Source organism: Aspergillus oryzae, chromosome 2 (genome assembly GCF_000184455.2).
Source record: "Aspergillus oryzae RIB40 DNA, chromosome 2".
In the NCBI taxonomy this organism is placed as follows: Eukaryota; Fungi; Ascomycota; class Eurotiomycetes; order Eurotiales; family Aspergillaceae; genus Aspergillus; species Aspergillus oryzae.
In genome coordinates this window covers 1850581-1863156 of record NC_036436.1, presented here as the reverse complement: position 1 = coordinate 1863156, position 12576 = coordinate 1850581, and the positions used below count along the sequence as shown (strand labels likewise).

General features: G+C 47.2%; 4 protein-coding genes across 4 annotated transcripts; all 4 read left to right on the top strand.

Moving 5' to 3' along the window:
- Positions 1-1281: 1281 nt before the first annotated feature.
- On the top strand, positions 1282-3075 carry AO090001000704 (MFS transporter; the record flags this gene model as incomplete). Its single annotated transcript, XM_001819144.3, has 8 exons — positions 1282-1598; positions 1660-1769; positions 1838-1872; positions 1922-2166; positions 2243-2275; positions 2340-2426; positions 2488-2897; positions 2960-3075. 8 exons carry the CDS (start codon positions 1282-1284, stop codon positions 3073-3075), a joined length of 1353 nt encoding a protein of 450 aa, XP_001819196.3.
- Positions 3076-6522: 3447 nt separating this feature from the next.
- AO090001000703 (uncharacterized protein) lies at positions 6523-9827 on the top strand (the record flags this gene model as incomplete). Its single annotated transcript, XM_023234669.1, has 3 exons — positions 6523-6757; positions 6906-8713; positions 9804-9827. The coding sequence occupies 3 exons, from the start codon at positions 6523-6525 to the stop codon at positions 9825-9827; spliced, it is 2067 nt and encodes a 688-aa protein (XP_023089772.1).
- Positions 9828-9891: 64 nt separating this feature from the next.
- On the top strand, positions 9892-11412 carry AO090001000702 (uncharacterized protein; the record flags this gene model as incomplete). Its single annotated transcript, XM_023234668.1, has 4 exons — positions 9892-10157; positions 10211-10590; positions 10697-11049; positions 11074-11412. 4 exons carry the CDS (start codon positions 9892-9894, stop codon positions 11410-11412), a joined length of 1338 nt encoding a protein of 445 aa, XP_023089771.1.
- Positions 11413-11687: 275 nt separating this feature from the next.
- On the top strand, positions 11688-12459 carry fmn1 (riboflavin kinase; the record flags this gene model as incomplete). The annotated part of the gene is made up of 3 exons (XM_001819141.1): positions 11688-11804; positions 11909-12091; positions 12163-12459. The coding sequence occupies 3 exons, from the start codon at positions 11688-11690 to the stop codon at positions 12457-12459; spliced, it is 597 nt and encodes a 198-aa protein (XP_001819193.1).
- Positions 12460-12576: the final 117 nt, after the last annotated feature.

The window sequence follows — 12576 nt, the reverse complement described above, 5'->3', positions numbered from 1 at the left end:
TCGGGTGGGTTTCTGTACAGGAAGTTGTGTTCGAGTGGCCTATTCGTTTCCGCCGTTGTTTCTCTCCTCTTCTGCTCTTTTCTGCTCCCTTTTTCTACTTGGTTGGGGTTCCCTGGAGAACTTGTTATCTGGATGCGGGAAATTATTCATGTAATGAAACACTGGTGTCATGGAGTTGTCCGTTTGGATTGAAAAGGTGGCTATTGAATGACTGTTTGGGTCCTCGTTCCAAAGCTAAGTTGGTTTTTTTTTTTTTTTTTTTTTTTTTTTTTTTTTTTTTTTTTTTATTTTATTATTGTTATTATTGTGGGCGAGCTTCTAGGGACGATACTTAAAGAGGGGGGGGGTTTATTTTCTTTCTTGACATAGGTTTAGGTATAGAAGCGAACAACTGAAATCTGTATGATCCATTACGATGCTTGTAATAGGTGTGTTGCACGTGGGGTGGTGACACTTCGGGGAATTTTTCCATTCTTGGTGTACTTACTTCTTTATCAAAAACTTAAATGATCTCCAACATCCTGAACTATGTTGAGATAGAACCGGATGACAATGACAAGGGAATGAAATGGGGGAAAGAAAAAAAAGGAAACTGGATAAAACTGGGAAAGACCAAGTTGCCATTTAATAGGTCATACATATGCTCTCCCCTGGCTGCAACGAAGAAAAAGGATATGTATTATAGTTTTGGTCTGTCTCCACTGATAATGCTGTGGCAATCGGCTGAGGGAAAAGCCGACCAGACTAGTTAGTAGTATGATAAAATCAAGATTGACCAGCAAGAACTAGACTAAACGATTTATGTACTTAGTACAATCCTCCCAAATGTGACTAATAATTGCTTGACTTTGCAGGCTTTATCTCGTTCAATTATCAGACACTAGATATTTATTGTAACCGTTGGTTCCTCTCCGAATCTCATTTTTTCGGTCAATTTCTCCAAAGGTCCTATAAAGCAAGTACTGCTTAGGGCGTGACTTGGCCTTGCCCTCACGCCTTGCCCTCACCGGAGTGATTATTGCCAGCATCCAATTATTTGAAAGCAACCATTCTGGGTTACCTTGGTGTTTGAGGCGATCATTTGTTACACAATCGAGACTATTACATAGCTTTCATATTTTCATTATCTCCCATAGCATTAGCGAAAAACTACATGAGAAGGCTCTACCTCACTACTCGATCATGACTGCGTCACAGCGGGCGGTATCGCCCCTTAGCGATGTGGATTCAGCCAGGCACTCTACAAGCGACGAAAGGAGCGAGGCAGATGAGCTTGAGAAGATGAGATCAGATGAAGATATAGACGGCACATTTGCACCAATTCAGGCTCCCCCCGCCGACGAAGAACGGATGGAGAAGCTGCACTCCAGCAGCTCACGTCCCATTGAACGCAGCTGGTCTTTGAATGATGGATACAGCTGCCATACAGTGGATGAAGAAGCCGCAAGAAATGCTCTTTGCAATGACGGGGGCGAGGCAGATGAATCGTCTACTTTTGTTGTTAGCTGGGACGAGAATGACCCGATGAATCCTCGGAACTTCAATACCATGAGGCGGTGGTTGATTGTTATCATTTGCTCTCTGGGTTCTCTTTGTGTGTGAGTAGTGGGTAACTGCTGTGTATCCTTGCTTTTTGTAGTGCTGATGCCTTGTCGCAAGGACTTGCACCTCGTCAATGTATACCGCTACCTACGACCAGATAACAGAAGAATTCAACTGTTCTCGCTTGATCGCAACGCTCGGGCTATCGTTCTTTATATGGGGCCTTGGTATGTCTCTCAGCCATCAGGAGCTTGCTTGGCTTCCGTGTCTAGTTTCTGACCTCTATTCATCCCAGGTATCGGCCCGCTGTTTCTGGGGCCCCTATCAGAGGTTCGTATACCCGACGCCAGGCTTCATCGCCCTAGCTAATGCTCCTCAGTTTTATGGCCGAAGATATATCTATATTACCTCATTCACCATATTCTTGATCTGGCTCATCCCCTGTGCTGTGGCTAAGAATATTGAGACCATGATCGTATGCCGCTTTTTTAATGGTGTCGCTGGGAGCGCATTCCTCAGCGTTGCAGGTGGTACGGTAGGAGATTTATTTGCTCGCCATGAGCTGAGCGCGCCTATGATGCTGTATACGGCTTCACCTTTTGTTGGACCTGAAGTAGGACCATTGTGAGTTTTGTCACCAGCCCCGATTGCTAAAAATGTTGTCAGTTGAGTTTGCATTGCGATGACTGACAAGTCTCAGAGTTGGTGGGTTCATAAATCAATTCACCACATGGTATATCTACCTAGCCGTCTATTTTGGAATATCTGTGGCTGACGCTTGTACGACGTGTTCTCAGGCGCTGGACGTTCTACGTGCTTCTTATTTGGACAGGCGTAATGCTCATTTCAATCGTCCTCTTTGTCCCAGAAACTTATCATCCGGTGTAAGTGAGATTGCCAAAATTGACTCTCTATATACTCGTTTCTTAACTCTGGTCCTACTAGCCTTCTGCGGCAAAAGGCGGAGAAACTTCGCAAAGAGACAGGGGATGATCGATGGAAAGCACCGATTGAACGATTAAATCGCTCGGTGGCACGAACAGTCCTACACTCGATCTACAGGCCCGTGCTCCTCCTGACGCTGGAACCTATGTGTTTGTGCCTCTGTATATTCTCTGCCATCTTGCTGGGTATAATATACCTTTTCTTTGGTGCCTTCCAGCTGGTATTTGGCAACGTGTATGGCTTTGAACTATGGCAGCGCGGTCTTTGCTTCCTCGGCCTTTTTGTGGGAATGGTTTTGGCTATTTTATCCGATCCCTTCTGGCGCCGCGTCTACCAACGCTTAGAAGAGAAGCACAAAAGGACAGAGGGAACAACAGAAGACTTTCAACCAGAGTGGCGACTACCCCCAGGTGCGTAAAGCTCTTGCCGAACATCATTCAGGTGAACCAGAGCTGCTAATCACACGTTGCAGCAATTCTCGGTGGTCCCCTTGTTACTATAGGGTTATTCATATTTGCTTGGACTATTTATCCTTATGTGCATTGGATTGTACCCATAATTGGCAGTGCGTTTTTTGGAGCCGGGTGAGTTCAACACAAGGCCAGCAATATGGTTTCCCTGATGTCTTGATTCCTACTGCAAACTTGACTACGTAGATCATTGACGCTCACGAATTCTGTGTTGGACAGTACCATTCTTGTATATTCGGGCATCTTTACGTTCTTGGTCGATGCATATCCAGTCTTTGCAGCAAGTTCTCTAGCAGCGAACAGCTTCGCTCGCTCAACGTTTGGCGGCGTCTTCCCCCTTTTTGGAATCCAAAGTAAGTGGTTTTCATTTTGGTCATGTTGCGTAGCCTTTCTTTTCGTTCGTTTTACATCAAAGGGGCGCAGAAAAAAAAAAAAAAGGATCAGAAGCACTATAGCCTGATCACGCCCTCCACTGTGAATCACCTTGTTCTGCGAGACTCCACCGTCATCAATGCCACCGAGCTACCTGCGTTGCTGCTATCGCTTGGCGCACCGAATTCAGACCGGTACTGACCAACGGATATAGTGTACAACAATCTGGGATACCACTGGGCTTCTTCGCTGCTCGCTTTTCTGACGCTTGCCATGGCGCCATTTCCGTAAGTTCCCCCACAACCATCATGTTTCACCTTTTGCCATCATTTTCATTGTTTGCCTACGTCGTGTTGTTGGCTATATAGCTTCGATTTGGTGGCACTTGCCTTGCATGGCAATGCTGCAGCTATACTGGCATTATATGTCTGACGTCCTTGCCGGGAGGGGTTTCTCTTGACCTCTGGGCAAATTCTCTGCCGGCAGTGGGCTCCATGAGCATTTTGATGCAACTGTAGATCTGATCTAGCTATGGTTGATTGAAATCTAACGGTAATTGGGGCGGCAGGTATATCTTTTTCCGGTACGGTAGTCGCATTCGGCAAAAGAGCCGATTTGCTGCCCGATAGTTATCCACTTCTTCTCGGTCCGGATGAAGGATCTGTGTCTCTTATATTCCGTATCGGCCACCGGGATGATTTCATTCATCCTGGATCCCGAGTCCCTAGGGCCCGTACTGTCATGGTAAGGATTTGGTTAATTGGCTTGCAATTAGTACAGCGGGAAGTGGGACGACTATCACTTAGACGGGGCAAGGGATTCAAGCATGTACATATATGTATGTACATACATACATACACACATAGATTGGGTGTACTTGCATACATGAAAGTTATAGATAAAGGGGGTTTTCCTTCTTAAAAAAAGTATAGATAGACACCTCGTGCTCATTCATTACACTTGTGACAGTCAGGCTACAGGGGATAAAACGTTTGACACCTGCAATCCCGTACAGTTTAAAGACCGACCAACATATGACGAGATGTCTAGTTAGCTAGGTAGGATAAACGTAACCCCCGGCTTGAACCCTCCTAGAACCAGTATCATCCTTACATTACTGTTGGTGATCAGCCACACCCTAGGTTAAAGTAGGCCGAACTGTGATAATCCAATCAAATAATAACTGGACACGAGGTCAGCACAAGGCCTATCAATTACGGATAATTTGGCAGATCACCTCGTGAAGACCAAGTTGTTTCAGCTGTCAGTCATTCTCACCGAATTGATCAGTCGAGGCACTGCTACTTGCCTAGGAGAATGGGTAACAGTATTAGGGTTACTCGGGAACCGAGGCAATTACTGAATTTGACATGGCACTGGATAGTCGGGGAAAGGCGGACAAATGCCTAGGGAGCATTCCGGAAAGTCCCGGGGGGATGAGGTAAAAATGGCTCATATTGAAAGTATTCAGCTCATTCTGTTGGCGGGCAATCCTTTCGAGGGCTTTTGGCTACCTGATTAGGTTAAAATAAATCGTTGCCTTACAAAGGGGGGGGGTTTGAATTCGCAATTGCTTCGTGGTACATCCGTAGTAATAGTTCGGACTAGAGGAGAAACATGGCGTATTGGACTAGTTCAGTAACTCGGTAATTAACACCACCCACACGTGGGATCTCCAAATACCGCGCAATTACCGGATAGCTGGTATTAACATCTTCATTATTTTCACGAGCTTCGTCTACATTGTATGTACAGTACATGTTTAATTATTTACTATCATGTGAGAGATCTTCAAGGGGAGAAGTTGTAATTGTAGACTTCCTTCGGTCCCGATCCTGCTCAAGTTCTGCATATATGCATGACAGAGGCTACTACTAAGTAACTCTACTACTAGTAGTATGAATGATAATATCAATCATTAGAATACACTTTCTGACTCTCTTTTTCATTTTCTCGTTTTGCAAGGTCAAAAATCTCTTACCTATTCCTGTAAGCTGACGCCAAAATTACCAATCTAATTTTATCAAAAAATTTCGCTTCTCGTCATTTCTTTTTCCTTGTAAAGGAAAGGTTGAAAACAGAACTTGGAAAATCAAACGAGACCTCGCGCGTGGAGTAAATTCAGATCGTCAGAGGAACTCAAAGAAGGGTGATAATTCTTTCTCAGATGATTGTACGGAGTAGATGGGTGACAATTGGAGTTATTTTCAACATCTAAAAAGACTCAAGCAGGGAAACACGCCGTGTCTTCGATTTGTCTAGACTGGACACGCGACTCTTTACCTGCTCGTGTTGGTGGCTTTTCCGCCTATTCTTTTTTTCTTTTCTTCTTCTTTTTTTTTTTTTTTTTTTACTAACTAGTTGAAGTTCCTGTCCATCCTTCTTTATTTTTTTTCTTTTTCTTTTTATTCTTTTTAAATTTTCAACCACTACTTAAGTTAGCCTTACTAACTGCCTATCTTTCCCCGCGTTTCCACAGACTTGACTTCTTTGCATCTTTCTCTCTCCCCTCACGGTTGAACTCTCCCCTCCTTGTCTTTTCCCATTTTAATACGCCACTTATCTCAAGCCATTTCCCGCATTGTTTTCTTCCTTAACCCCCCTGGAATCTTATCTCGGCGAACGCTCTGGAGCCTCCCCCCGCAGCACCGAGAAAACTTTTGCTCCACCCGCGCTATCGCGATAAATAAGACCGAACGCTCGATTGATTGTGGTATTTGTATAAGCGAAAAAGGGAAAATTCAAATCATCTTGTCTCGTATTCTGGATTTCATTGTTAAATTATCAATTCCGGGTTGATCAGTGGACTATTTGGAGAGTTGCTCTCTGATCCACAATAACCGAGCACGCAAGGTCCTCCGCTCCCAGTTACCGGTCCGCCGTCGCCCCGTTTCTCTCGAGCCTCCACGAACCGTTAGATCGAGGATCTATGCGCCCAGATCGCCAAAGAAGGGCTTTCCTACTACTCCCAGATTAGGAACTACTTTCATCAATATTGAGCCGGCAATCTGGATCCCGGCGCGCTGGCTCGCGGCGCGACGACGCGGTCTTATTTAGAATAGCATAGGTGTGGCAAGCGGTGGTCGCTTCGGCTTTCAACGTCAGACCCTTTCCGTCATCGGCTACACCGCGCAATAGAACGCGCAATAGGTTTTGAGGGTCGCACAACTTGCCTTCGATATTTCATGTCACCATGACGGTGGATGCACAGGATAGCACCCCGGCGCCCCCAGCCGATCGCAGAGGGGCCGAGCTAGAGACCGGAGGCGTCGGGGAACAGTCAGAGCAGCCCAAGAACAAGAGCAATGGCGATGGTAATGCGCCTGCGGAAACTGGCCAAAAACCGAACCCGAAGGATCCCTCAAGACCACGACGGAAGAAAGCACGGAGGGCTTGCTTTGCTTGTCAACGGGCGCATCTGACTTGCGGTACGCTAGACTGCCTTCTTTTCAGTTTTGTTCGCATGGTTTCCCTCTCTCCCCTTCCTTCCCTCTCATGTGCCGTGGCCCAGCCGATGTATTCCTGCATGTGATTAGCTTGAGAGCCGAGTCAGTACTAATACCCAGCTACGCACAGGTGACGAAAGGCCTTGTCAACGGTGTATCAAACGTGGTCTCCAAGATGCGTGCCACGATGGGGTTCGCAAAAAAGCCAAATATCTTCATGATGCACCAGATGGAGCGTTGATGCCTGGAATTGGCGGGAATTTCTATAATAACACGATGCGGAGTAACTTGCCCTTGTCTAGAAATGGCGCCAATGCAGTTAATGCCACTACACAGCCGAGTTCCAGTCCCAATTTCTACCCCACGCCGCAGTCGAACTCCTATAGTGTCTATCAGGAAAATACTATGAACCAAAATTCTTTCACCTCCCAGTCCCCTGTCTCGCCGACCTTTACCCTGAAAGCCAACCCAGCCGCTCGAAACAACAGCCTTTCATCACAAGTTAATCAGCAGCCGCCCAGCACCGGCGTGTCCGGCGCGACTAACCCCAGCCAAAACCCATTTGCCGGGCCCTTCTTTGACCCCAGTGACCCGGCCCTCTTTAACTTTGACCTGTCCAGTATGAACTTTGAGAATCGCTATGGTGCGTTGGAGTTTGGCATGCTTGGACATATGGCTACTGGGGCTGGTGACTCACCCAGTGATTCCGCTACCCAGCGAGGCTCAATGGGACGTAGTGGCTCGGCTCAATTCTCCGGCACGCCGATCACTGGCGCTGCAGCTTTCGGCGAGAGCCCTGGAGGTCAACAGCCATTCATTTTCGGCGACCCCCTTCTGAATGAATGGTCCAGCGGGCAACCCACGGGCCAAACTCATGTAAATGTTGGAGGCGTTTACCCACAGTCCGGCCAAGGAAGTGTAATCCCGGGACACTTGACCAAGGCAGATGCGCCACATGCCTTTGCGATCGAAAGCGGCCCTGGCAGCTTTGCAAGCCCCAATGCAACGACTAGTCCTCAAATAACGACGGGCTTTGATGATGCTACGTTCAGCAGTGCGGTGACAGCAAAGTCAAATGGCCTCTCTGCGAACGGACCACGACCTACGATTACGACACCGAGTTTAAAGCACCAAAACTTACAGGTCGGGGTTAGACGACGCCAACGGAACCCCTCATCCATATATGAGAACGTCAAGGAGCCGTATGCCTACACCAATCGTTTCCATAATCTGACCGCATTTATTCAACGACGCTTTTCGCCACAGAAGACTTTACAAATCGCCAAGGCGCTGGCGTCGATCCGCCCGTCTTTCATTGCGACGACCAAGACTCTGAACCGGGACGACCTAATATTCATGGAGAAATGTTTCCAGCGAACCTTGTTCGAATATGAAGACTTCATCAATGCGTGTGGCACCCCAACCATCGTTTGTCGACGCACGGGGGAAATCGCGGCTGTGGGAAAGGAGTTTAGTATCCTTACCGGATGGAAAAAAGACGTCCTTTTAGGTAAGGAGCCCAACCTGAATGTCAATACAGGTGGCTCTGTTCCGGGCTCGGGAACATCATCGCGGAGCTTTACTCCACGAGGCTCCGTGGCGGAAAGCACTCCTGGTCGCCCGCAACCAGTGTTCTTGGCCGAGCTGCTTGATGACGACAGTGTGGTGGAATTCTACGAAGATTTCGCCCGACTTGCCTTTGGGGACTCACGTGGTAGTGTCATGACGACATGCAAACTGTTGAAATACAAAACGAAGGAGGACATGGAGAATCAGTCAGATGATAACCAACGGTGGAACAGCCATCTGCGCAAAGGGGGCATCGCCAGCGAGGCGGGCATGAATCAACTGGGCTTTAAAGACGGCAAAATTGAATGCGCATACTGCTGGACAGTAAAACGAGACGTATTCGACATTCCTATGCTTATTGTGATGAATGTGAGCAACCCTTTTCTTTTGGTTTCTCCCGATAGGAGGTTACTAACGCATCAATAGTTCTTGCCATGCATTTGATTTTATTTATTGTATTATGGGTCATGCCAGCTACCATTGATACTGTAATCCACATGTACGGTCAACGTTTGGGAGGATTTAAAAAATGGTTTGTCCTTTGATGTCTTGTTGTTTCCTTTGATCTTATTGCTATGCCCTTGTATCCTGGCACTGGTACATAATTGTTTGTATGATTCCCAAGGAGCTGTTTATGGGGCTCCTCTGTTTTGATTTCTTTCTATTGTATATATGTGTCTGCACATATTAAGGGTGGTATATTCTTGAACGAGCGAAGTAGGCGACCCTAGCCCCTGATCATGGAGAGCATCCTATAGTGAAACAAGGAGACTGACAGTCTCATCACCACCAAAGAACGATAAATTACCTTGGATACGAAGGAGTGAATGTAGAGGTGCTGCTGCATTAAGCACAACAACGAAGAAAACGACCAATCTCATCCCAAGCACCTACAGACCGTCTCAAAAGGTGAATCAGCAGCAGGCATTTACCTGCCTGGCAAGCCCAGTCACATAGCGTTACTTTATAGTTCAGCAAGGCCATCCTAACCGCACCTTGGCTGCTTTACTAAACAGGGGCTTGAAATGCTTGACTAGATCAGGCAGTTCCTCCTTTCTATCGCTTCGCTTGAAGTGAATCTGAAAGCCTTTTTGATCTACAAACATGGCACACCCTTCTTTATCTATTGTCCAGGGACCCAGAGAGCCACCTCTCTGTCATCTAACGTTGGGACAGCTTATGGACCAGCAGTCTGAGAGTTTTGGGTCCAAAGATGCCATTATTGTCCCGTGGAGTGGTGCTCGGCTTAGTTTTCAAGTTTTGTGCCAGCATACACAGGATATCGCTAAAGGGCTTCTTGCCATGGGTATCGGCAGGGGTGATCGAGTTGCGATCTTCTCCGGGGACGATGAACGATTTGCCGCTTTGGTTGTTGCTGTGGCTCGGATTGGAGCAGTTCTGGTGGTGCTAAATAAGACCTTCACATTTCTGGAATGTGATCGGGCCATCAGGCATACAGGCAAGTTCGACTAATCTAAGATGAGTGTACGCAACGCAATGGTCTATTGCTAATGGAAGCAGAAACGTCCTTGTTTTTCATAGGTGACATGGTGAACTTCGGATCTACTAGGTTTCTCATCCAGCATATCCAGACCCACCCAGTCCCTGGCCTGAAGCAGACCGTCTTGATCCGAACGGATTATGTGGACACTCATGAGACACTTACCTGGGATGATGTTCTACTTTTAGGGAACTCGGTACCACAGCAAGCCTTACATCAAGCGCAGCGCTCAGTGCAGTGTCATGATACGGTCTATCTCCAGTTCACCAGCGGAACGGCAGGACTTCCAAAAGCCGCTATGCTTAGCCATTTGTAAGGTTTCCAAGTTGGTGTATTGACGCGGTTGGGTTTAATTGACCAAGCAGTGGCATCATTAACAATGGACGCATGTGCGGTGCCCGTTTGGATCTAAACCCCGATGATATCGTCTGTTGCCCGCCACCATTATTTCACGCCTTCGGTCTCGTCAGTGGCCTGATATGCTCACTTGCGTGTGGAGCTACCATTGTTCTCCCGAGTCGAGATTTTGACGCCTCTGCCGTGGTGGATGCTTTGAAACGCTATGGATGTACCGTGCTGCATGGCGTTCCAACTATGTTCGTGGCTATATTACAGCAGCTCCAGCACAGAAAAGTGAAAGTTAAAACTGTCCGAGCCGGTATGGTAGGAGGCATGAAGGTAGCACCGAGTCTATTGGACGAAATACAGGCGACTTTCAGTCCCATGGATCTGAGAATCATTTACGGTTTGTTTTTCTGGCCTGGGGGTCCTTGATTACCCCCCCACCCCCCCCTTTTTTTTTTTTTGTTTTTCATTTTCATTTCTTTTTCCATATTGACGTATTGGCCTAGGGATGACCGAAACCTCCGCCGGAAGCTTCATGACAGCAGCCACGGACCCAGCTAGAGAGAAACTGGAAACTGTAGGCAAAGCACTCCCTCACGTCCAGGCCAAGGTCGTGGACAGCCAGAACCACATACTCCCCAAGGGAATCCGGGGCGAGCTTTGTATATCAGGGTATCTGCTACAGAAGGGATACTACAAGAACGAGGAAAAGACAGCTGAAGCTCTGGTACGTGATGAAAACGGCGTGATATGGATCCATACGGGCGACGAAGCCTCGATTGATGAAAAAGGATACTGTCGCATCACAGGAAGAATCAAAGATATTATTATCCGGGGTGAGCTTGCTTGGTTAGAGTCAGTGTTGCAGATGAGCTGATCTTAGTTAGGAGGGGAAAACATCTATCCTACGGAGATCGAAGAAAGGCTTATGGAGCACCCAGACATTGAGCAGGCTGCCATTGTCGGACTGAAGGATGATAAATACGGCGAGGTTGTTGCTGCCTTTCTTCAATCACTCCCACAGCATAACAGGCCTTCTCTGAATGATGTGAAAGACTGGATATGGCAAGTCCTTGGTCGACATAAGGCCCCGGTCCATGTCTTCTGGGTTGGACCCGGCGATCCGATCGGACAGTATCCTGTGACGGGGAGTGGAAAGATCAGGAAGGATGTCTTGAGAGAGATCGGAAACAACATGATCGCGGGGCAAGAGAACAATTGATGAAATACCAGGTCCTACATAGTTAGAAGAGTCAACTGATTATGCTTCATCGAACCTCTCCGCCCAGGCACCATATAGGGTAAAATACCGGTAATCCTGTACCAGTCTCACCAATCAACATGCATTCATTCCGTCATGGCCGATACCCCCGCATCGCCCGCCTTATCGATACCGCGGCCTTCTTCCACATTCCACCATTTTGCTCACTTTCAATTGCTGCTCATCGCCAGACAAACGCTGGATTTAGTCCATAGATTTGTTATAATCAACAAAGGATGCGTCCAGACGGCCCTCGAGATCCCGTTACTGGGCCAGACAGTGGCCCAGAGCCTCCGTTTCCGATCAAGTTATCCGGGCCGGTGATCAAAGGTTTTGGGCGGGGAAGCAAAGAGGTATGTTCATGTAGCTTCATTCATGCTATATTCTATGTTGTACCGATCGCCACCTCTCGGTAACGACATCCTCTCCTCCATGCCAAGGAAACTAACCTAGCCAGCTGGGAATCCCCACGGCCAATATCCCCCCAGATGGCTTATCAGACTATCCCGATCTGCAAGTCGGGGTGTACTACGGAGTAGTCGCATTGGATCCGTCCAGATTCACATCGGAGACGACGATACTTCCAGCTGTGCTGAGTATTGGATACAATCCCTTTTACAAGAACACCACTCGATCCGTGGTAGGTTATCCCTTGCCTAGAGTCTCACCAACATGACATCAGGTATGGATCCGTTCGATTGACGATCATAGGAAATCCACATCATGCCTCCTCTCTCATCGCCATCACCGACAGCAAACGGCGAGGCAGGCCAAGTGAAATTCAATAAATTGCCTGATTTCTACGGCACAAAGCTTAACCTTTTGATTCTGGGGTACATCCGTCCAGAATACGACTACGTGTCGCTGGAAGCCTTGGTCGAAGATATTCGGATTGACTGTGAGGTTGCGCGCCAGAGTCTCCAGCGAAAGGCATATGTCAGCTACCTTAGTGGACAAGATTGTTCGGAAGCGGTGCAGGAGCAGCGAAAATGGTTGACTAGTTTTTAGAGCTTGTTTTATTTTTATTTTTATTTTTTTTTATTTTTATTTTTATTTTTTTTGTTTTGGTTGAGAAGTGGGGGGGGGGATGATGTATCAGTACATATTTTTCTTATTATTTTGAAT